At 42.5% G+C, this 23,960-nt stretch overlaps 2 protein-coding genes across 9 annotated transcripts in view; both read left to right on the top strand.

The window, feature by feature from the left end:
• Positions 1-61: 61 nt before the first annotated feature.
• On the top strand, positions 62-11,456 carry LOC126992050 (Golgi to ER traffic protein 4 homolog). 8 transcript variants are annotated; one of them, XR_007746120.1, is made up of 9 exons: positions 62-214; positions 1,714-1,792; positions 2,298-2,392; positions 3,111-3,247; positions 4,011-4,149; positions 4,835-4,981; positions 5,572-5,723; positions 6,683-9,329; positions 9,459-11,456. XR_007746120.1 is itself a non-coding variant. In XM_050850732.1 (8 exons), exons 1-8 carry the CDS (start codon positions 105-107, stop codon positions 6,811-6,813), a joined length of 990 nt encoding a protein of 329 aa, XP_050706689.1. In that variant the 5' UTR covers positions 62-104; the 3' UTR covers positions 6,814-11,456. The 8 variants fall into 8 exon arrangements, 1 of the variants encoding a protein (XP_050706689.1); XR_007746118.1 differs by having other exon boundaries at positions 9,395-11,456; XR_007746125.1 differs by having other exon boundaries at positions 6,683-9,394; positions 9,587-11,456.
• A 5,369-nt stretch (positions 11,457-16,825) lies between these two features.
• Positions 16,826-23,960, top strand: part of LOC126992048 (endothelin-converting enzyme-like 1) — a 15,396-nt gene continuing 8,261 nt past the window's right edge. The window contains 9 exon segments of the mRNA XM_050850730.1: positions 16,826-17,038; positions 17,859-17,971; positions 18,512-18,634; positions 19,299-19,555; positions 20,232-20,790; positions 20,982-21,037; positions 21,750-21,914; positions 22,934-23,029; positions 23,758-23,882. Of these exon segments, the coding sequence (XP_050706687.1) occupies positions 17,001-17,038; positions 17,859-17,971; positions 18,512-18,634; positions 19,299-19,555; positions 20,232-20,790; positions 20,982-21,037; positions 21,750-21,914; positions 22,934-23,029; positions 23,758-23,882 (1,532 nt within the window). The 5' untranslated portion in view covers positions 16,826-17,000.

Raw genomic sequence — 23,960 nt, 5'->3', positions numbered from 1 at the left:
TTTTATTATCACTACAACACTTAACATAGAGAAATAAGAGCCATATAGCCCATTTTTTAAAGCTCTCGAGGTGCGTGAAGGAGTTCGCGTCACTGTAAACAAACATGGCTCCGGCGGGGAAGGGAGTCTCGCGGGTCTTGTCCAAATTAAAGTGCTCGGTGGAGGAGGGGCGCTACTATGAGGCCCACCAGATGTACAGGACGCTATACTTCAGGTGTGTGCAGGGGGAGGTACATGTGGCTCTAGTGACAGGTGTGGGGGCTCGGCGGACAGGTGTGTGGGGAGGCACTGGGCTCTTGGCAGTGTGAGGGCCATGTGGAGCCTGCCGAGGGCCACCTTAGGGTCACTTGAGGGCCATTGGAGGTGTGAGGCACTGGGCAGGCACGTGAAGGGGTTAGGTGCCACTGGAGACGAGGGCCAGAGGAGGAACTGTTTTTTAGGTTATTCTCAAGATCATGTTTTATATATTTTTTCGAGCCCTGTTGATAAGTTTTTGGGGTAATATTGAGGAAAGTGTAGCCTACTAATTACAAGATGCTGACTGCTTATTTCTGGAGTAAATATGATGCTGTTGATCATGGAGATTGTATTTCTCTCCGCAAATGACATAGTAATTGATTTTTCAATGCTTTTTCTGCACCCGCCGCTGCTGCCGCAAAATAGCTTGCAGAGAGTTTCAACCTGGGGGATGAGTGAGAAATCAGGTATTTTGGGTGGGGGAGCATATTTAAACTACTCCAACCAAACTTTACAACCTGACAGCTAATGGGGGGCCCCTTGACCCCCCTTCTAACCAAGCCCCCCCCCTGGACCCCCCCAATATATGCCACTTATTTCTGCAAAGAGATATTTCTCACAACACTGGCTGGACCGCCGCCAAGCCGCCGCATATGGGGGTGCTACGTCGTGCTTTATAGTTCAATTAACATTTTTACATCATTATATCAGTTTTCTTTCTCTTTTCCGGAAGTTACTTGTTACTGCACTGCATTCAGGGACCAAAAAGAAATCCATGTTGTATGTATTAACTTTGCCAGAGGTGGCTACGGTTTCCTCATTATTATCCAGTTTTGGGGGAATTTATCTTATTTTTTCATGTTTTGGCAAATGTTGAAGAAAGGACAGCCACCTCCTGTGAAGTTAATGCATACATGATGGATTTTTTATTGGTCCCTCAATGCAGTGCAGTAATGAATGACTTGCGGAAATAGAAGGGGGATCAAGTGGGGCGGATAAGTAGCTTACGATTGGTTGTTAGGTTGGGTTGGTTTAAATTTATTAGGAATGTGGTGTGGGCAGCGGAAATATGCAGTATGGGACGGGACGGGGCGGCGGTGGGGGTAGGTTCACTACACTGGTCAGTGATCACGAGTGGGAGTGGGGTGGCGGCGGATGCACCTCAGGCATTGAAAAGTCAATCATTTACTTTAGGTTTCCAGAAATAAAAAGCATCATATTTTGCTCAGAAATAACAGTCAGTGTCTTGAAATCAGTGGACTACCCTCTCTTTAACAATCTATTAATAGTGACATTTGAAGTCTTATTTGAAAAACATCCGCAATTAATTAATGCATTGCTGTGACAAACAATATACGTAATGGTGATGAGTTACTATTATGGCAGTGAAAGATTACTATCATCTACCATCTCCTCACATATCTCCCTCAGTCAGTATGCATCACCTATCCCACTAATTTCTTCGTTTTCTTTTAGGTATTGCAGTCAACAGAAGTACGCCGAAGTCCTTGATCTCTTATACGATGGTGCTTCACTCCTCTTAAGACATGAACAGGTAAGATGGTAACTAAATTCTTACTTTTATGTGTATTGAAATTGGACTCCCAGGCTCAAGAATAATTTAAGATAAGTTTAAACTGACAACCAATTTCTTTCTGTTATATATTTCTTGGATAAAATCTTACAACATCAAAAGTTTTAGTGTATATGAGGCATTTGGATAAGGGGCGTAAGGGACAGAGGCATTTTTTCTAGTTTGCAATGGGAAAGGAAGAACTAAAATAAATAGCACGGGAAAAGTGAGCTTCGGTACACCAAATACAAGGTCACTTTTTCCTTGCAACTGGTATATTGTTCTTCCTGGGATGTGTAGCCTGCCTTTTCCTGTGCAAATAAGAAAAAATGACTTTGTCCCTTACACCCCTTCTCGACAGGACGCCTCATATACCTTACAGCATCAAAGGTTTTCACACATATGTTTATTATTACTAAAACTCTTCATAAGGAGGTGGTAATGTGTGTAAGGCATCATATAACATCTCTTTTTCAATGTTCTGCAGCAAACCAGTGGAGCGGACTTGGCCTTGTTGATGCTGGAGGTGCTGGAGAAGTCAAGAACAGAACCCTCGGAGGAGAACATCACAAGAATAGCCAGGTGGGTGACGGGAAGGTTTGGATGTCGTTTTCCCTGTTTTGTCTTGTTTTTCTTGTCTGCCTTAGTGAGATATGGTTGTTACTTTTTTCATCTTTTATTCTGTTTCTTTTTCTACCTCTTCCATTTCTTCTTCGTCCTTTTTGTCCTGTTTTTTTATATATTTTTTATGGCTCAGTGGAATATGACTTACTATGGGTGACGAAAGGCTTATATGTCTTTTTTCTGTATTCCTACTTTTTTTTATATATGTCTTGGTGAAATATGTTACTATTTCATTTTTTTTTCTTTTTGTACTATGTCTTCTTTTTTATCTATATTTCTTCTTTTTCTTCTTGTTCTACTTCTTCAATATTCTTCTTTTTCTTCTATTTTTTGTTTCCTCTTTTTCCTGCTCTTTCTTTGTTTTCCTTCTCTTGCACCTCTTCTTTTACTTTTCCTTTTTTCCTTTTCTGTCTCTCCTTTTCTCTTTCCTTTTCTTTCTCTTCTTTTTTCCTTTTCCTTCTCCCTTGCTATTCCCTTTTCTTTCTTCTTGTTCTTGTTTTTGTCTGTGTTCTTGTTCTCGTTCTTCTACTGCTATATCTTCTTCTATTATTTCCATATCTTCCTCTCTTCATCAGTCCCTTAGTACTGAGACACACACTCCCTTCATCACTTCCACTTCATCATCTTCTCGTCATCAGTCTAAGCTAACACTCACTCCCATACTCTCCCTCCGCAGCCTCTTCAGTCTCCTCAGTCATGGCAGCCCCGAGCGCCATCAATACCTCGTGCGTGCCGTCAAGTGGTCATGTGGGGAGCTACACAAATTGGGCCACCCGAGACTTCACCAACTCCTCGCCCAAACGCTGTGGAAGGGTGAGTGACGAGCCTTACAGAACGAGTCTTGTAGTGTTAGCCTAGCGTCATATTCTTAGACATTCATCAGCCCCCAAGCACATATTTGGTGAGGCTTTCATAGGAGTGGTGGGCATTTCCAGGGATAGTTTTATGACCCTGGTGGTAGTTTGACCCTTCCTTTGTACCTTGAACCTAAAAGAGCCCTCATTTCAGCACCCAAGAACACATATTTGGCCGGGCTTTTGTAGGAGTGGTGGGCATTTCCAGGGGTAGTTTTGTGATCGTAGTGGTAGTTTAACCCTTCCTCTATACCTCAAACCCAAATGAACACTAATTTCAGCACCCAAGAGCATATATTTGGCAGGGCTTTCGTAGGAGTTGTGGGCATTTCCATGGGTAGGTTTGTGATCCTGTTGGTAGTTTGACCCTTCCTCTGTAGCATGAACCTAAAAGAACACTAATTTCAGCACCCAATCACATATCTGGAAAGGGTTTAGTAGGAGTTATGGGCATTTCCAGGGTTAGTTTTGTGACCCTGGTGGTAGTTTGACCCTTCCTCTGCACCATAAATCTAAAACCAAACTCATTTTGGCACCCAAGAACACAGGGCTTTTGTAGGAGTTGTGGGCATTTCCAGGGGTAGCTTTATGAGCCTGGTGGTAGTTTGAAACTTGTTCTGTACTATGAACCTAAAATATCTTCCATCTCCTTTCATAAATCGTCTATCCTGGTATCTCCCTCAGTCAGGACGTGTCACCTAACCTAATACTCTCCCCCACAGAGAAGAACTACGGGCCCGCACGCTACCATTACTTGAGGTCAGAGGACGGGGGCGGTTGTGCTCACATGCTGGTGGAGCTGCACTTGTTGAGAGGCTACCCCTCGGAGATTGACCTCTTCCTTACCCAGGCGGTCCTCCAGTAAGTGTTGGGTGTCTTGTACTACACTCAAGGCATGGTTTAGCACCTCAGTTAATTAAGAGAGAGGAAGAGGGAGGAGGATATGTACTCTTATGCCAGATTAAGGATATGTTAGAGAGACAAGTTAATGGCAGTTAATAAACCTCAATCAAGGGAGAAGAAAGAGAAGGGAAAGAATAAGAGAGAATGACTTCTTGATGGTGTTTTGTTATCTAGGGGTTAAGGCAGAACTGATGAGCAGCCAGAAAAGATGAGGGTCAAATTTTATGGTTCAGTTTGTGGAAAGGAAGGTAGAAAATGACATGCCTAGATTGAGATGCTGTTAGATATAGGAAGATAAAGAGAGAGATGCCACTGAGTGGATGAAACTGAAGCATGCAGACAAGTATCAAGCCCTCCAAGAATAAATGAAAAACTTAGTGAAATGTAAAATGCATAAACTATGATTTCAGATATCTATGTCTGTAAAAGGTAAAGAGTTTGCAAACGATAAGCATAATGAAACTACCAGTGAACCTCTATAAGCACTTTAGTTCCAGGTTCTTTTGTCTGCAGAAGAAGGTACTATATAAATAGGCCTCAAAGAACAGGTGGAACGAAACTGTTAGTGAAGCGTAAACTACTTGATAGATAAAATAAGCGAAACGAAACTACCAGTGAACCTCCATAAGTGCTGTAATTCCAGGTACCTGTGTCTGCAGAAGAAGGTCGCAGCCTCAGAGGTTTTCGAGACCTACACCAAAAGACATCCCAACATCACCAAACAGAGAGGTCCCCCTTTCATCCTGCCCCTCCTCAACTTCCTCTGGCTCCTCCTCTCCACAATTGAAAGGTTAGACACACACACACACCTCAAACTATATATATATATATATATATATATATATATATATATATATATATATATATATATATATATATATATATATATATATATATATATATATATTTTTTTTTTTTTTTTTTTCAGGAAAAATGTGGTTAGTGAAGTTTTTGTTTGTTTGTTAGTTTTTTCAATGTTGTTTTATCTGTCTGTCTGTCTCTTCTTTCTTTTTTTCTTCTTTTTTTATTTCCTCTTTCCTTTTTCTTTTTCTTCATTGCATTGTTTCTTATTTCTTATTTTCTCCTTTCTCATTTTCTTCCTTTTAATTTTCTCCTGTCTCATTTTCTTCTTTCTCATTTTCTCCTTTCTCATTTCCATATTTTCTCATTTATTTCTTATTTCTTATTTTCTCCTTTCTCATTTTCTTCCTTTTAATTTTCCTCTTTCTCATTTTCTGAACTTCTCTTATTTTCTTTCTCATTTTCTCCTTTCAACTTTATTTTCATCTTTCTCATTTTTTCTTCCTCATTTTCCTCTTTCATTTCCTTACTTCTCATTACTTCCTTCCCCTTTTCTCATCCCTCACCTTCTCTCCTCAGCGGCAAGGTTGCTTACTTCACCGTTCTGTGCGAGCAATACCAGCCCAGCCTAAACAGAGATCCCTCCTACCGAGAGTACCTGGATCGCATCGGCCAGCTCTTCTTCAACCTCCCGGCCCCCAAGCCTCAGACCGGGCCGGGCGGAATATTTGGTAAGCCTCCGCAAGGTTATATTTTAGGTCAAGTTGTGGTCATAAGGTTAGGTTTCACTCTTATGCTTTTGGTAGAGAGGAAAAAAGGAGACATAAGGGAAAATTTGAAATGGGAAGGAAAGGAGAAAGAAAAAAAAGGAAAGTTAACCTGGTAGCTGGTGGGATCATGTTTCTTAAAGGCCCCTCTAAGCGAGAAAAAAATCATCACTCACGCAAACCATTTCATAATATATATCAAAGCATTTGTGATCAGTTTATGCATCATCTATTTTGGGGGGTTTATATCATGGCAGAAATTTGGCCCGTCACTGCTACACGGTAAAGCCACAAATTTGGCCCGTCGCTGCTACCAGGTTAAGGAAAGGAAAGTAAAAAAGAAAAGAAAAAGAAGGAATGGAAAGGAAGGAAGAGAAAAAGTAAGGGAAAGGAAATTATGAAGGAGAGAGAGAGAGAGAGAGAGAGAGAGAGAGAGAGAGAGAGAGAGAGAGAGAGAGAGAGAGATCACAACAGTACGATAGTTATTTCCCTTCTGTTATTGACAATGATGATGATGATATGTTAAAAACCTAAAGTCTTTAAACATCATTAATTCCTTCTTTAAATTCACCTCTCATTAACGTCCTCCAGGTAATGCACTTCCTCATTATACTCACCTGTTATGGATGATGGTGATGATGGTGTCAGAAAACTATCCTAAAACACCATTAGTTCATTTCTTCATTAAATTCACCTTCCGTTATAATTTTCCAGGTAATATATTTCTTTGTTAAAAATTTGTGCTGTTATCATTTTCCAGGTAATTACTTCTTCATTAAATTCATCTTCTATTATTGTTTTTCATGTACTTTATCAATGCTTTAAATTCTTCCTCTGTTATCGTATTTCAGGTAATCACTTCTTCGTTATTAATCATCTTCCATTTTCATCTTCGTTAACTTCCCCCTCTCGTCGTCTTCCAGGTAACCTCCTTCAGGGCCTTCTCGGGGGCGGCCTCGGGGATGACGACTCCGAGGACGAGGGTCACATGGGGGCCGCCTCATCCTCGTCCTCGGCCCAGGCGGCGCCGCTGACCTCCGAGGAGCTGGACTAATGCAGCTCTGCCATAGGGTTGTTAAGTGCTTTACCTTTTCACGGCGGCTGAGTGTGCTCTCGGCCGCCCCTGTACAGAGCAGCCGTCTTTTCTAACAGTCCGGAGGCGATCCTTATGCAATGTACATTACGACGAGACCTTCCACTAAGGCCTTTTGTATAGACATTGCACAGGCTTTCTTGATTTACATTATATTGACTTTTCCTCTCCTTTCTTTCTTTTCTAACTAACCTTATATTGACATTTTTCCTTTTCTTTCCTTCTCCTTCTCCTTCCTAACTAACCTCAACATTACTATGAGACCTTCCCTTTTGTATAGACATTGCACAGGCTTTCTTGATTTATATTATATTGACTCTTTTTCCCCTCCTCTCCTTCTCCTCTCTTCTAGCTAACCTTTTATTGACATTTCTCCTTTTCCTTCCTAACTAACCTCAACATTATTATGAAACCTTCCTCTAAGCCCTTTTGTATAGATACTGCACAGGATTTCTTGATTTACTGTTCACTGGCTTGTTTTCATTTCTTTCTTCTTGTTTTCCTTTCCCTTTTCTTGTTTTTCCCTCCCCTCTTTCAGTTTTCCATTCCCTCTTCTCGTTTTCCTTTCCCTCTTCTTGTTTTCCTTTCCCTATTCTCGTTTTCCTTTCCCTCTTCTTGTTTTCCTTTCCCTCTTCTCGTTTTCCTTTCCCTCTTCTTGTTTTCCTTTCCCTATTCTCGTTTTCCTTTCCCTCTTCTTGTTTTTCTTTTCCTCGTCTCGTTTTCCTTTCCCTCTTCTTGTTTTCCTTTCCCTTTTCTCATTTTCCTTTCCCTCTTGTTTTCCTTTCCCTCTTCTTGTTTTCCTTTCCCTTTTCTCATTTTCCTTTCCCTCTTCTTGTTTTCCTTTCCCTCTTCTTGTTTTCCTTTCCCTCTTCTTGTTTTCCTTTTCCTCGTCTTGTTTTCCTTTCCCTCTTCTTGTTTTTCCTTTCCCTTTTCTCATTTTCCTTTCCCTCTTCTTGTTTTCCTTTCCCTCTTCTTGTTTTCCTTTCCCTCTTCTTGTTTTCCTTTTCCTCGTCTCGTTTTCCTTTCCCTCTTCTTGTTTTTCCTTTCCATCTTTTTGTATTCCTTTCCCTCTTTTAATTTTCCTTTCCCTTTTCATTTTTCTCAGCTATCATTAGTCCAAAAACCTTCCTCAATTGTCATTCGTATAAACATTGCACAGATTTTTCTTGATATGCCTTATTAACACTTCTTCTTTTCCTTCTTTTTGTCCTTCCATCTTCAAAGTTTTCCCATTCATCTCCTTCTCCTCCTTGTCCTTTCTAACTAATCTCAAGACCCTTCAGCAACATTTCAACAGAGACCTTCCACTTAAAGCCTTTTGTATAGACACTGCTTAAGTTTTCTTCATTTACTGCATTGAGACTTTTCATTTCCTTCCTATTCCCCTTCTCATCATTCCCAACTAACCTTAAAAACCTTTCACTAACATCACCACAGAGACCTTCCACTAAGGCCCCTTTATATCAACATTGCACAGGTTATCTTGATTTACCATATTACAACTTTTCTTCCTCCTCCTCCTTCTCGTCCCTCCTAACTAACCTCGAGAGCTGTCAGTAACATTCAAACTTCTTGTCTTGTGTGTGTCCTATGAAAGACTATTTAAGGCAGTGTTAAGGAGTATTTATGCATGGATATCATCTGTGCTGTCAGTCAGTCGGTCAGTCAGTCAGTCATGATAGTCCCACTAGGCAGAGAGCACTCATATTTATTATACTTGCTGCCAATGAGTTCGTCCCTTCAGGCTCATCCCTTCCCTGGAGAGGTTATTGAGTGGTTGATGTATGTTAGGAGGTCGTGGGTGATTGGTTGCTAGTGTTGCGTAGAAAAGACAACCTAAGGAACGGTGAGTGTTGAGAGATAGAAGTTGGTTGGGTAGGAATAATAAATGAACCAATGATGTGTGTTAGGAGGTTGTAGCTGATTGGTTGCTAGTGTTGCATAGAAAAGACAACCTAAGGAATGGTGAATGTTGAGAGGTTGAAGTTAATTAGCTGGTCATTTTGGTTGGGTAGGAAAGATAACCGAACCAATGATGTGTGTTAGGAGGTCGTGGGTGATTGGTTGCTAGCGTTGGGTTGAGAAGATAACCTAAGTATGGGTGAGTGTTGAGAGATTGAAGTTGGTTGGTTGGTCATTTTGGTTGGGTAGGAAAGATAACCTGACTAGTGACATATGTAAAGGGGTTGCAATTTTAGTTCATCAGCTGAGGTTGTTCGTGTTAGGTAGAAAAGACAACCCCAAAAATTATGTGTTTCGAGGTTGCAGTGCATAATGACTGAGGCTGCAATTTTTCACATCAAACAAAGTAAGAAGGTGAGGGATGGGGGTGAGGTTCAGGGGACAAGACAGTTAAGATGGCAGTTCAAATTGATGCTCTGAAATAAGAATGTGAGGGCTACGGTGAGGTTTAAAGGACAAATTGACTTGAGTTTTTCCTGCCAGTGCTAAAATAAGAAGGTAATGAATAGGGTGAGGTTCAAGAGATGAGTTGGAGTTTAAACTGATACTCTGAAATAAGAAAGTGAGGGATTGGGGTGAGGTTTAAGGGATGAGTTGGAGTTTAAAATGACGCTTTGAAATAAGAAAGTGAAGGTTGGGATGAGGTTCAAGGGATGAGTTGGAGTTTAAAATGACGCTTTGAAATAAGAAAGTGAAGGTTGGGGTGAGGTTTAAGGGATGAGTTGAAGTTTAAACTGACGCTTTGAAATAAGAAAGTGAGGGATTGGGTGAGGTTCAAGGGACGTGCAGTTGGCAGCGACTATAGTAGAGGTTTCTGAAGTTTGTAAATAGTCCCGAAGACAGAGATTATTTAGACACCCTAGATTTTGCTACCAAGATCACTGTTGTATAGAAGTCACTAGGTTTGTTTTGACAGCCATATATTTATTGTTCTTTTAAGTTTTTTGTAAGACATGCCATCCATCAAACTACTACTACTACTACTACTACCAAACCAATGCAAGATATAATAACAAACACAAAAACAAACAAAAAAATTATAAAACTCCCCTAATTCCTAATATTCCACGCAGGTCATAATGTTTGTAAATTCCTTTTTGGGGGTGTGTGGGGCGCGTTTGACTGTTAGTTTGTACGTGCTTTTCGAATTAGTACTTGTATCAGGGGAGGAAAAAAGACCTTGAAAATTGAGGTTACGGCGAACGATTACCAGAATTGTGGCGCCCCTGCTGAAGTGAGGGTATGGAATGTGTTTGGGGTGTCTGGGGTGCATGGAGGCATTGTCTGGTGTTTACAAGGGGGTGTGGGGAGAAGGGAGGAGGTTGTGGGGTGTCTGGGGAGGGAGTGTAAGGGGGTGTGGGAGGCTACATGTCAACGCAAAAGATGTGACACAAGAATGCTCCCTCTTCCTCTTGATGGACTCCTCCCCAACAGACTCTTCCTGCCACTCCCCTTCCCCATCACCCTTCTTTACCTCCCCTCCCTCATCAATGCTCCCTCCCATTTACATCTTTCACACCTTTCCTACTATATCGATCTTGAGACATCACTTGCCTCACATCGACCAACCATTGAGGCATCCTTAGGCAACTTTTCAAACTAAATTTCAAAGACATTCTGGCATTACGGTCAAATTTTTTACACACACGTGCCGAGGAAAAGTACAGAAACAGTTAACTTCAATCACAATTTTCTCGTTTTCTTGTGGGTGTCGTGACTTCACATCAGCAGGGAGAGCCACATTTTTGAATCAGGAAAAAAATGAAGGGAAAATTGAGAGTACTGTGAGACCTGATACTTTTTTCCTCTGATGCAAGTACTTATGTGAAAGGTGTGTGTATAAATTGTTGAACGTACAGTTGGTAAAGAGAGTACCGAACATCCTTAGGCCGACGGAATGGAATCTGAGTGCAATCTAAGGTGTTGTGTTGGTTAGGTTGGTATCAGTGGCTTTCCATTAGTACCAACCTTATCATCTGCCCTCCTCCACCTCTCCTTTTTCTTCTCTCTCTCTGCTTCCCTTCCCCACTAATTTCACTTCTCCTCTCCCTCTTCTCCCCTTTTGGCATTCCCTTCACTTTCCCATCTCTTCCTCCCTCAGTTTTTCTTTTTCCTTCTTCCTCTCTCTCTCCTCTTCTTCTCTCTCCATGCCTAATCTAACTGTATGGTCTATCTTCTCCCATTCTTGTGGTCTGACTTTCTGTGATCCTTCTCTATCTTTCTCGGTCCAGTATTAAACCTTCCTATATTTCAAACACTTCCATATCTTGTTGCACTGTTCTTCTTCTGGCAGGGTTTTTTGTTGTTGTTGTTATTTTTGCCCTTGAGCTGTGTCCCTTACTGTAAAAACTATCTTACATACCCCCCAAAATTAACTATCACAACATGTCTAAAGATTCATTTCAGATTCTATTCAGTCGAGTCAAGGGTGCTAAATACTTTTTTTGCCGACTGTGCGTAACTCGTGTGTGATTTACCGGTCCGAAAACGTTTGTGGAAATGGGATGTTGATATTTTTCCTCTTTTTGTATCTTGTAAATGTTTCTATCCTAGGTAAGGCGACAAAAAGTAAAACATATCTGCGTTATGTTGTGAATCGGCTGTACATACTGTATACTAAATAATGCAAACTGATACTGGTGTGTAGCGAGTGTTTTTGTTCCTTGACTTACAGAGATGGTGAAGAGAATGAAGGAGAGAAATAACAGGATAAAAAAAAAAGTAACAGTTAATTTTGAAGTGAAGGAAGGAAAGGGAACTCTAAAATACTGGTGTGTCGTGAGTGTTTTTTGTTCCTTGTTCCCTTGACTTACAGAGATGGTGAAGAGAATGAAGGAGAGGAAATAACAGGAATGATAAATCTTAAGTACGGCAACAGTTGATTTTGAAGCGAAGGAAGGAAAGGGAACTCTAAAATACTGGTGTGTCGTGAGTGTTTTTTGTTCCTTGTTCCCTTGACTTACAGAGATGGTGAAGAGAATGAAGGAGAGGAAATAACAGGAGTAAAAAATCTTAAGTACGGCAACAGTTAATTTTGAAGTGAAGGAAGGAAAGGGAACTCTAAAATACTGGTGTGTCGTGAGTGTTTTTTGTTCCTTGTTCCCTTGACTTACAGAGTTGATGAAGAGAATGAAGGAGAGGAAATAACAGGAATGAAAAATCTTAAGTACGGCAACAGTTGATTTTGAAGCGAAGGAAGGAAAGGGAACTCTTAAAATAATGCAAACTGATACTGGTGTGTAGCGAGTGTTTTTGTTCCTTGTTCCCTTGACTTACAGAGATGATGAAGAGAATGAAGGAGAGGAAATAACAGGAGTAAAAAATCTTAAGCACAGCAACAGTTAATTTTGAAGTGAAGGAAGGAAAGGGAACTCTAAAATACTGGTGTGTCGTGAGTGTTTTTTGTTCCTTGTTCCCTTGACTTACAGAGATGGTGAAGAGAATAAAGAGAGGAAATAACAGGAGTAAAAAATCTTAAGCACAGCAACAGTTAATTTTGAAGTGAAGGAAGGAAAGGGAACTCTAAAATACTGGTGTGTCGTGAGTGTTTTTTGTTCCTTGTTCCCTTGACTTACAGAGATGGTGAAGAGAATAAAGAGAGGAAATAACAGGAATAAAGAATCTCAAATATGGCAACAGTTGATTTTTAAGTGCAGGAAGGAATGAGAGCTCTTAAAATTATGCAAACTGATACTGGTGTGTAGCGAGTGTGTTTTGTTCCTTGTTCCCTTGACTTACAGAGATGGTGAAGAGAATGAAGGAGAGGAAATAACAGGAATAAAGAATCAAATACAGCAACAGTTAATTTTGAAGTGAAGGAAGGAACAGCTCTAAAAATACTGGTGTGTAGCGACTGTTTTTGTTCCTTGTTCCCTTGACTTACAGAGATGGTGAAGAGAATGAAGGAGAGGAAATAACACAATAAAAAAATATGTAATTGTGATGACAGTTAATTGGAGGAAAGGGAATATGACAAAGGAGAGAAAATAAAAGGAAGAAAAAGAGAGAAAACAATGGTAATGAAAAATCTTGTGTGTGTGTATGTTTGTGTGTGTGTGTTGTACTCACAATATACACACACACACACACACACACACACACGCACACACACACACACACACACACACACACACACACTCACACACACACACACACACACACACGCACACACACACACACGCACACACAAATGATATGTAAGTTAAGGCCCAGAGACAAACAAACAAACAAGCAAAAAATTATACCCTTCCTTCTTCCACGATAAATAAATAGAAATAATAATAAATAATAATAATAATAATAATAATAATAATAATAATAATAATAATAATAATAATAATAATAATGCTAAGAAAAGAAGTTAATAAAGAGAGACAAAAACACACGGAAGGCGGAACAGAACCGATCAAACATACAAAAGACTGAAAATTTATTACTCTCTCTCTCTCTCTCTCTCTCTCTCGCGGTAGTCAGAGAGAGAGAGAGAAGCAACATGTAGCCAATGACGAGAGAGAATGAAAAACAGCGATCGGTGGGTGGCTGAGGGGGTCAAAAGTGGGCGTGGTCAGAATGGGCGGGCGTGGGCGGAGGAGGAGGGCGGGGGATGAGCAGCGTGGGGGTGGGGGGGTGGGGGTGGATGAAAAAGACTTCTCTCCCTCCCTCTCTCTCTCTCTCTCTCTTTCCCTCTCTCTCTCTCACTTAGTTAACTTTATGAGGTTGTTGTGAGAGGTGGAGTGTGTTAAGTGGTGTGGGATGTTGCGTGTGTGAAGGTAAGTGAGTGCGTGTGTGTGCGTGTGTGTGTGTGTGTGTGCGTGTGTGTGTGTGCGTGTGTTTGTGTGTGTGTTTAGCTTTGATTCTCTTCCATGATTTCTTTCTTTCTCTTTTAACAGTTATTCTCTCTCTCTCTCTCTCTCTCTCTCTCTCTCTCTCTCTCTCTAACCCTTATTTTCTACTCCTTGTTCCTCTTCCTTCTCTTCTTTCCTCCTCCTCCTTTCTCTTCTCTTCCTTCCTTCCTTTCTTCCAACCATCCCTTCTCCTCTTCTTTCCTCCCCCTTCCTTCCTCCGTTCTTACCTCCTTCTCCTTCTCCCCTTCCTTCCTTCCTCTTCATCCCCTCCTCTTCCTTCCTCCCTTCCTTCCTCTTCATCTTCCTTCCAAGCTACGGGTCACTGGCCAGAGGGAAGGGGAGGGGAGGGGGAGGGAAGGGGAGGGAAGGGGGAATGACCTCTATCCTCTTGTCATTCTTGTTGCCCTTGCCCAGACCAAAAGGGGGGAGGGGGGGAAGGGGAGGGGGGTCAAGAAAACGGTTTGTGTGTGCGTGTGTGTGTGTCAGTAGTAGCAGTAGTAGTAGTAGTGGTAGTAGTAGTAATAGTAGTAGTAGTAGTAATCCTTCTATTCCTTCATGCCTTCCCTCTCTTCCTATACCTCCCTTCCCTCCTTTCCTCTTTTTCCTCCTTCTCTCCTTCTTCTTTCCCTCTTGCTTCCTTCATTTTCCTTTCTATTCTTCCTTTCCTAACTCCCTCCTTCCCTCCTTCCTTCCTTCAATTCATCTTTTCCCTCATTCTCTTTCTCCTTCCTTCCCTTCTTTCTTCTTTCCTCCTCTTTCTCTCTTCTCACAAAACCATCCTTCTCTTTTTCCTCCCTTCCTTCCTCCCTTTCCTCCTTCCCTTCCTTTCTCTTTCTTTCTTCCTTTTTTCCTTCCCTCCTTCCTCTCCTCATCCCTTCCTTCTTTTTCTCCTTTTCTTCCTTTTCTTATCTTTTCCTTCTCTCCTTCCTTCCTTCCTCCCTTCATCCTGCATCTTCCTCTCTTCCCCCCTTCCTCAGTCCCACGGGGTTTATGCAATCAAAGAAAGACTCCCTTTATTATGCATTCAGCCCCCTGGGACCTTCTCTCTGGCGGGGTCTGGCCTTGACTTGGGGTTTGGAGGGAGGTGGGCTAAATCCTTGGGTCTACTTACGTTCGGGGGTCAAAATCTGGGGTATAATTGGGTGTGGCTTGGCTGAGGGGTCTGGGGGCTAAATTCTTGGGTCTACTTGAGTTTGGAGGGTGATATCTGGGGTCTTACTGGATTTGTCTGAATATTTGGGGTCTGACTTGTATTTTGTATGGTATAGGGGCTGATTTCTGGGGTCTAATTTGGTTTGTCTGAATTTCTGGGGTCTGACTTGTGATTTGTATGGTCTAGGGGCTGATTTCTGGGGTCTGTTTTTAGTATTAGCAGAACTTGGGGGCTAAAAAGATGCTAATATGGGTCTGACTGGTTAATTATTATTTTTTCGTGTTGGTAAAGCAAGGGGCTGAAGTTTGAGGTCTAACTGGGCTGTTTTGCATTGCGGTTGATTCTCGGGGTCTAGAAACATGTAAATATGGGTCGGATTAAACGGCTGGTTGGGTCTGACTGGTTATAAGTCCACTTCGGTAAAGCTTTGGGTCTGATTGGGTCTAGAAATATATAGGGTTGACTCAAGGCTTCAATCTGGGTCTGTTTGGGTGGGTCTGAATTAATTGGGTCTTGATTGGGCTTATCTAGGGTCTGTCTTGGGGTCTGGAAAGGGGCTGGAAGAGATTAAAGGGATGGAAAGGGTCTATAGTAAGGCTTGGAAAGGGTCTAAAGGGCTGCAATGGTCTGAAAGGGGACTGAAAATGGCTTGAGAAGGGTTATGAGGGGTTGGGAACTATGTGTGTGTGTGTGTGTGTGTGTGTGTGTGTGTGTGTGTGTGTGTGTGTGTGTGTGTTGCCCCAGAAAGATTTATCGGAGAAGTTTAATGAGTGTTCTGTTGTACCCGCTTTGCACTGAGTAGTAGTAGTAGTAGTAGTAGTAGTAGTAGTAGTAGTAGTAGTAGTAGTAGTAGTGGTGGTGGTGGTGGTGGTGAAGGTAGCAGAAGTAGTAGTAGTAGTAGCAGTAGTAGTAGTAGTAGTAGTAATAGTAGTAGTAGTAGTAGTAGTGTGTGATTTACGAGTATGTTTAAAGAAAAATCAATGCCTGTCTGTGTCTGTCTGTAAGTCTGTCTGTAAGTCTGTCCGTCTGTTAATCATAAAAGAACGAAAAACAAAGCCGAGAGATAAATCAAACAAGACGTAAAAGTTATCTCCATCTCCATAAAATTAAATTAAGGCCGAAAAAAAAACTAAAATTCCAGAGTCCATCCTTAAAACCGGACCGACTGACTGACAAAGAAAACGGAACTGGCCGACGACACGCATCACAGAAAATGGGCGACACGTGCCTCAAGATAACCCGAGAACACTCACCCACGCATGACAACGAGGAAAATGAGGAAAACAACCCCATCACGCGGAGGAAAAGAACGAAAACAAGGAAAAGGCTCATGTTTGCAAGCGTGACTTTCGTGGTAAGCGCCGTGGCCATCCTGTCCGTTGCTGCCATTGGTCTGTTCTCCCTCCTTCTCATGACGTCATCGCGCGCTGGGAGCCAATCAAAACTGGGGAAAGCTATGACGTCAGAGCCTGTGGACCAATCAGAGAAGAGACTGCACATTGAGAAGAGAGAGAGAGAGAGAGAGAGAGAGAGAGAGAGAGAGAGAGAGAGAACTTCCCTTTAATCTTCAGTAATATCCTTCATCTCACATAAATAGGAACCTTTCAGGAATCCTTTGACATATCCTACACCGGAGTCCTTCAGAGGAGAGGTAGGATGAAGGATATAGGTACACACACACACACACACACAAACACACACACACACACACACACACACACACACACACACACACACACACACACACAGGTAATTTTATATCCTGTCTGTCTGTCTGTCTCTCTGTCTGTCTGTCTTTTTATCTGTCTGTCTGTACCTGTCTTTCTATCTCTGCATTTACTGTTTCCCTGTCTAATTGCTTCTGTCTATCTTCCCGTTTTGCTGTCTTTTTTCCTTTCCTGTCTACCTTTCCATCTGTTTAACCTGTCACCTACTTGTCTATTTCTTGCTTTCAATCTCTCTCTCTCTTTCTTTCGTTTCTCCCTCTCTCTCTCTCTCTCTCTCTCTCTCTCTCTCTCTCTCTCTCTGTTTACCTGCCTCTTCTTCCTTTCCTCACCTTTCCTCCGTTTAACCTCACCTCCAACCTGTCTTTCCCTTCGTCGGAGGCCGCGGGGCACCAGGGGGCGTGTCACGAGGACCTTTGCCTAACGAGAGAGTGTGTCCACGCGGCCTCGACCCTCCTCAGCCACATGGACGAGACCGTTGACCCCTGCGATAACTTCTTCAGGTAATGGTTAAAAGGTGTTCTTTAGGTCATGTATGGGAGGACAGGTAAATGCAGGTGAAGGGGAGTCATATATATGTGAATAAATCAAAACAGGTGTGTAATAAAGCAGGGAATGAGTGGCATATATGACTTTTTGGTGGTTCTTCAAGTAATGGCTAATCTTGCATGTTTTGGGGTCATATATAAGGGGACAGGTGTTGACAGGTGTGCGAGAGTCATATATGTAGAGACAGATCAATACAGGTGTGTGATTAAGAGGGAAATGAGTGATATATATATGATTTTGGTAGTTCTTCGAGTAAGGGACAACTTTGCATGTGCTTTTTGGTCATATATAAGGGAACAGGTGCTGACAGGTGTGTGAGTCATATATGTAGGATAGACCGTAACAGGAGTGTGAAAAATCGAGAAAAGGTTGAAATATATGAGTTTTTGGTGTTTTTTTCGGTATTAGCTAAACTTGTATGTGTTCTTGTGCCATATATAAGGGGACAGGTGTTGACAGGTGTATGGAAAGGTGTGTGGGTAATTAATTAGTGTTAGAAAAAGGTGATATATATGACTTTTTTTGTGTTCTTCAAGTAATGGCTAATTGTGCTTGTGTTCTAAGGTTATATATAGAGGGAACAGGTGTTGACAGGTGTGTGAGAAGGTGTGTGGGTGATTAATTAGTGTTTTTGAGAAAGGTGATTATGACTTTTTTGTGTTCTTCAGGTAATGGCTAACTGTGCTTGTGTTCCAGAGTCATATATAAGGGGACAGGTGTTGACAGGTGTGTGGAAAGGTGTGTGGGTGATTAATTAGTGTTTCTGTGTTCCAGGTACGCGTGTGGAGGCTGGATGGAGAGGAGCGAGCATCATGTGTCGGGGGATGAGCTCTTTTATAGTGTCGTGTTCAGCGTACTATCGGAAAATGTTGACAGAGAGTTGAAAGGTGGGTTGGTTACACACACACACACACACACACACACACACACACACACACACACACACACACACACACACACACACACACACACACACACACACACGCACAGGCCTAATGCAAGAATTGATATATTGAGCTTAAATTGGTGACATGCGAGCTTGATCCAACCTATCTATCTGTTTATCTATCTATCTGTCTATCTATCTATCTATCTATCTATCTAACTAACTAACTATCTATCTACTTATCTATCTATCTATTTATCTATCTATCTATCTATCTAACTAACTATCTATCTATTTATCTATCTATCTATCTCTATCTATCTATCTATTTATCTGTTTTTTCTCTCTTTCTTTCTTCCTGTCTTTTTCTCTCTTTCCCTCTCTTTTTCTTTCTTTCTCTATCTCTTTTCCTTCTTTCTTTCTCTTTCCAACTTTCTTTCTATCCATATATCCATCTATCTATCTATCTTTCTCAATCTATCTATCTATCTATCTATCTTTCTCAATCTATCTATCTATCTATCTATCTATCTTTCGGCAGAGCTGTTGAGGACGGGAGGAGCAGTGCCCGAGGATGTGCTCCGGAGCAAACCCTACGAGGACCTGTTTCTCTTCTACCGACGGTGCAACGAGGTGGACCACGGGAGCCCAGACATGACGCCAGGTGTGTGGGGTGGGGTTTGTGGCGTTGGGGGAGGGAGGGAAGGGGGGAGGGGGAAATTAGTTATCAATCAGAACGTAATCTCTCTCTGTCTCTCTTTCTCTCCCTCTCTTTCTTTCCTTTCCTTCCTTCCTTCCCTTCCATTTTCTTCCTTTCCTTTCCCTGTTCTTCCCTTTCCCTCCCCTTCCTTTCCTTTCCGTTCCCTACCTTCCCTTCCTTTCCTTTCCTTCCTTCCTTCCCTTCCATTTTCTTCTTTTCCTTTCCCTGTTCTTCCCTTTCCCTTCCCTTCCTTTCCTTTCCCTTCCCTTCCTTTCCTTTCCGTTCCCTACCATTCCCTTCATTTCCTTTCCGTTCCCTACCCTTCCCTTCCTTTCCTTCACTCCCTTTCCTTCCTATCCCTGTCCTCCCCTTCCCTTTCACCTTTCTGTCTCTGTTCCTCTGTTTGCCTGAGTCTGAGTGTCTGTCTGTCTCTCTCAATGAAGGGTGTTACATCATTCATCAGTGAGAGGGATGAAAGAGTGAATACATTGTCAACTCTTGCATTAGGTTTCTCCGCTACTGGAAGAGATGAAAGACTAAAGACACCGTTAACTCTTGCATTAGCTGACCCCCTTCTGCAAGCCCCCACTCCAATGCTCAAGGACTTCATACCCTTTCCCTTACACAGTTCACGAAGTACTAAGGGAGCTCGACGCCTTCCAAGTGGGCACCCCCTTCGACGCCTCCTCCTGGGACCTCACTCGCGCCCTCCTGCAGCTCTTCAAGATAAACGGAGCTCCCCTTTTCGACGTGATGATCGACTCGGACGTGAAAATCGCAGGAAAGTTTGCAATCACCATCACGTCCCCTCGGCATTTTGGTCTCTTCTCCCGGCTCAAAGGACGCCCCCCAAGCCTCCGTAGGAACCCCCAAGGACTCCAGGAGGTAAGGATGCGAGGGTGAAGGTGTGTAGGATGTCCCTTATATGATTTTTTTTCTTTTTTTTATACCATTCCTTTCTACGTTTCGTTCTTTTTCATTAACTTTTTCCTCCAATTCTTTTTCCTTTCTTTTCTTTCCCTTCCTTTCCTTTTCATTCCTTCCCCTTCCCTTCCATGTTTTTCCTTTCCTTTTCCTGCTCTTCCCTTTCCCTTCCCTTCCTTTCCTTTCCTTCCTTTCCCTTCCCTATTCTTTCCGTTCCTTTCCCTTCCCTTCTCTTCCTTTCCCTTCCCTTCCATTTCCTTCCTTTCCTTTCCTTTTCTTTCCTTTCTTTCCCTTCCCTATTCTTTTCTTTCCTTTCCTTTCCCTTCCTTTACATTCTCTTCCCTTTCATTTCCTTTCCTTCTCATCCTTCTCTTCCCTTCCCGTCCCTTCCATTTCCATTCCTTTCCTTTCCTTCCCTTCCTTCTTTCCCTTTCACCTCTATCTCCATTCTCCATCTATTTCCTTTCCTTCCTCTGCAATGCCTCCTCCTCCTCCTTTCTATTCCTTTCTTTTCCTTCCCTTCCTTCTTTCCCTTTCACCTTCATCTCCTTTCTCCATCCATCTTCCTTTCCTTCCTCCGCAATGCCTCCTCCTCCTCCTCCTCCTGCTCCTCCTCCTCCTATCTATTCATCCCCAGTACATGACGACGAAGGGAAGACAAGTGTTATTCGGCGCAAGAGCTGACGATACTGAGACGACGAAGGCGATGCTGGGACTACAGACGAGGACGAAGACGAAGGGGAAGACGAGGAGGAAGAAGAGGGCGAGCTTGTATCGACACACACCCCTCAAGGCTATCCAAGGGCGTGACTCTATAGGAAATCTTGTGGTGTCCCCTGACCTGAACGAAGAGGAGAAGGAAGAGGAGGGGGAAGACGAGGAGGAGGAGGAAGAGGAGGGTATAGAAATGGTAACAGACGAAGAAGAAGAAACAGTAACAGGAAAAGGGACATATGACTCCTCCTCTTCCTTTCCCTCTTCCACCTCCTCTTCCTCCTCCTCCTCCTCCTCCTCCTTCACCACTACTCCATCTCCATCACCACCTATCTCTTCATCCACCACCACCTCCACTACCACCACCTCTAGAAGCATCCACTCCACTGCTTCACCCACCATCACCTCCACCACCACCACCACCATCACCACCACAATGGGATATGAAGATGATGGTGAAGGAAGTGTAGAATATGATGACTGTAAGTATATAATGATGGTGATGATGATACTACTACTACTACTACTACTACTACTACTACTACTACTACTACTGATAATGATAATACGCCAGCTTATTCCTTTTCTTAACTTTCTATCACATATCTTTACTTTGATTTATCGTTATCATTACTATTGTCATTACTATTAATTTCGTAATCTATTTTGGCAGATACAACGACAACGCAGCCGCCAGTTAGCCGAAGAATGGTGTATCGTATGTTTAAGGTAAGATTCTGTACACTGCTTAAAAACACACATACGACTCTCTACTCTTGCTCATCCCTATGCTGTCCCAATCCCTTATGCAAGAGTTAACCAGCACCTTCATTCTTTCATCGCTTTCTTCGCTGGTAAACTCTGGATCAGCCTTTTTAAAATGTACACACAACTTTCTACTCCAACTCATCCCAATGCTGTCCCAATCCCTTATGCAAGAGTTAACCAGCATCTTCATTCTTTCATCGCTTTCTTCACTGGTAAACTCTGGATCAGCCTTTTTAAAATGCACACACAATTTTCTACTCCAACTTATCCCTATGCTGTCCCAATCCCTTATGCAAGAGTTAACCAGCACCTTCATTCTTTCATCGCTTTCTTCGCTGGTAAACTCTGGATCAGCCTTTTTAAAATACACACACAATTTTCTACTCCAACTTATCCCTATGCTGTCCCAATCCCTTATGCAAGAGTTAACCAGCATCTTCATTCTTTCATCGCTTTCTTCGCTGGTAAACTCTGGACTAGCCTCTCAGTGTCTGGATTCCCCCCTTCTCCTCCTCCTCCTCCTCTTCCTTCTAATCACTCTTCCTCCTCGTTTTCCTTCTCTACCGCCACCTCCTCCTCGTCCTCCACAACCTTCCTCCTCCTCTTCCTCGTCCTTCAACTTCATCATAATCCATTCTCCTCCTCCTCCTCCTCCTCCTCCTCCTCCCCACAGGCCGATATGGACGTCAAACGCTTGGAGACCCTCGCCACGACCCTGCAGGACACCTTCCCCAACGCTAGCGCCTTCGTCGTCCCCTCCGCCGCCAATCACGACGGCGAGCCTCCCGAAGACGTGTACGGAGAAGTGATGACGCGCTTCCTCCCCATGCTGCAGAAGGTAAAGGATGTGTAGGATGTTGTCTGGAGTGTAGGATGCTGTTTGGGGTGTATCCTGAAGGAGCTGCGTCAGGATGGCTTATTTTTGTTATTTTTTTTCTTTTTTTTCGCATTCTTTCCTTGTTTTCTTTTTTTTATTTTCTCTATTTTTTTCTTCTTTGTTTCTTGTTTTGTATTTTTTTTTGTTCGTCTTTCTACTTTCTTTTTTTTGTTCTCGTTCTTCTTCCTCTTCTTCTTCTTCTTCTTCTACTTCTTCTTCCTCTTCTTCTCTCTTCTCTCTATCTCTCTCTCTCTCTAAAGACAATCTCATCTCTCTCTCTCTCTCTCTCTCTCTCTCTCTCCAAGCACTCGTTTTCTCCTCTTTATCTCCTCTTACTAGCACGCGTTTGAGCCTAATTCTCGAGCCCAAATTTTCCTGATGTTGAGGATAACTTAAGTATTTTTAGGGAAAGTTTGTTATTTTTATCCCAAACTTTATTATTTTAACTTGGCCTTTGTTGGAGTTTGTGTTCTTTTTTTCCTCCTTTCCCTCGTTTTCTGTTTCTTTGTTTTCTTTTACGTGTTTTTCTTCTCTTTTCTTTCTTTCGTTTTCTTTATCTTTTCATTCATTCTTCTTCTTCTTTTCTTTAATTATTTCCTTTTCTTCTTCCTTTTCTCTTCTTCCCCATTTTCTCTTCCTTCTTTCTTTCCTCTCTGGTTTCCTTCTTCATCCCCTCATTCTCCTCCTCCTCCTCCTTTTTCTTCTTTATCACTTTCCCTTCATCTCACTATCCTCATCATCTCCTCAGCCTCCTCCTCTTCTTCCTCCTCCTCCTCCTCCTCCATATATTGTCGGATTCCATCTTCCTTTCTCCTCTTTTTCTTCTTTCATTTCCTTTTGTCTCATTTGTTACTGTTATCCTCGCCTCCTCCTCCTCCTCCTCCTCCTCTTCCTCCTGATTGACCTCTACTCTTCCTCCTCCTCCTCCTCCTCCTCTTCTTCCTCCTGACTGACCTCTTCTCTTCCTCCTCCTCCTCCAGCTGCAGCCAACGGAGAGGGAAGAATTGGAGGTGTCCCAGAATGGTGAACTCTATAACCTGGTCACCATCACCACGCTACAGCAACAGTGCCCTATGGTGAGTCACTATCATCACCATCACTACCACCATCACCATCACCACTATCATCATCATCATTATCTTTTTCACCATCATCTATCGCTAAGCATCTCAAGACATCTTTTTAAATTGATAGATAGATAGATAGAGAGAGAGTAAAAAAAAAAACTAGTCTTAATCGTACTTTAGTTTCTCTCTACCTTCCTGTCCTCTTTTCTTTTCCTCCTCCTCCTCCTCCTCCTCCTCCTCCTCCTCCTCCACTCACTCCTCGATCTCCCTTCATCCTTCCTCTTCCTCCTCCTCTTCCTTCCTCTTTTTCCTCTTGCCCTCATTGCACTGTCTTCTTAACCCCTTCAACTTATTTTCTTTCTTTTTTTTCTCCTCTTCTTTTTTCTTCCTCCTAACCTGAAGTCAATATAATTCCTTTCTTCTTTTCCTTTTCCTTCTTTTCTTTCTTTTCCTAACCTCGAAGTGACTATTGTTTTCCTTTTTTCTTATCTTTCTTTTTCTCCTCCTCTCCTCCTTAACTTGAGTCACCATTATTTTTTTCTTTCTTCCCTTTCTTCCTTCTTCTAACCTCAAGTCACTATCGTTTCTTCTCTCTCTTCCTCTTCTCCTCCTTCTCCTTCTTCTCCTAATCTCTCAATCCCTTCTATCTCCTCTCCTTTTCCTTCTCTTTCTTCTAACCTCAAATCATCCTCCTCTCTCCTCCTCCTTCTACTAACATCGAAGTCACATCCTTGCAGATCGACTGGGGCCTTTTACTCGGTGACCTCTTCGACATCACCATCACGGAGGAGACCCACATCTACGTCCACTTCCCTCAACACCTCACCAGGCTCTGCACCATTATTGATAACACCGAGCCATGGTAGGTGGTGGTGAAGCTGGTGATGAGGTGGTGATGGTGACGATAGTGGTGGTTGTGCTCATGAAAGATGGTGAAATG

The sequence above is a fragment of the Eriocheir sinensis genome, unplaced genomic scaffold (genome assembly GCF_024679095.1).
Source record: "Eriocheir sinensis breed Jianghai 21 unplaced genomic scaffold, ASM2467909v1 Scaffold391, whole genome shotgun sequence".
Classification (NCBI taxonomy): domain Eukaryota; kingdom Metazoa; phylum Arthropoda; class Malacostraca; order Decapoda; family Varunidae; genus Eriocheir; species Eriocheir sinensis.
The sequence above is the reverse complement of the archived record's forward strand: the minus strand, read 5'-3'. Positions and strand labels throughout refer to the sequence as shown.

Bases quoted from the DNA above. Each gene is read 5' to 3' on its own strand.
- LOC126992050 (XM_050850732.1), top strand. From the start codon at position 105: ATGGCTCCGGCGGGGAAGGGAGTCTCGCGGGTCTTGTCCAAATTAAAG. The intron at 1,793-2,297 runs GTAAGATGGTAA...AATGTTCTGCAG, and splicing joins TCCTCTTAAGACATGAACAG to CAAACCAGTGGAGCGGACTT. The intron at 3,248-4,010 runs GTGAGTGACGAG...TCTCCCCCACAG, and splicing joins CGCCCAAACGCTGTGGAAGG to AGAAGAACTACGGGCCCGCA.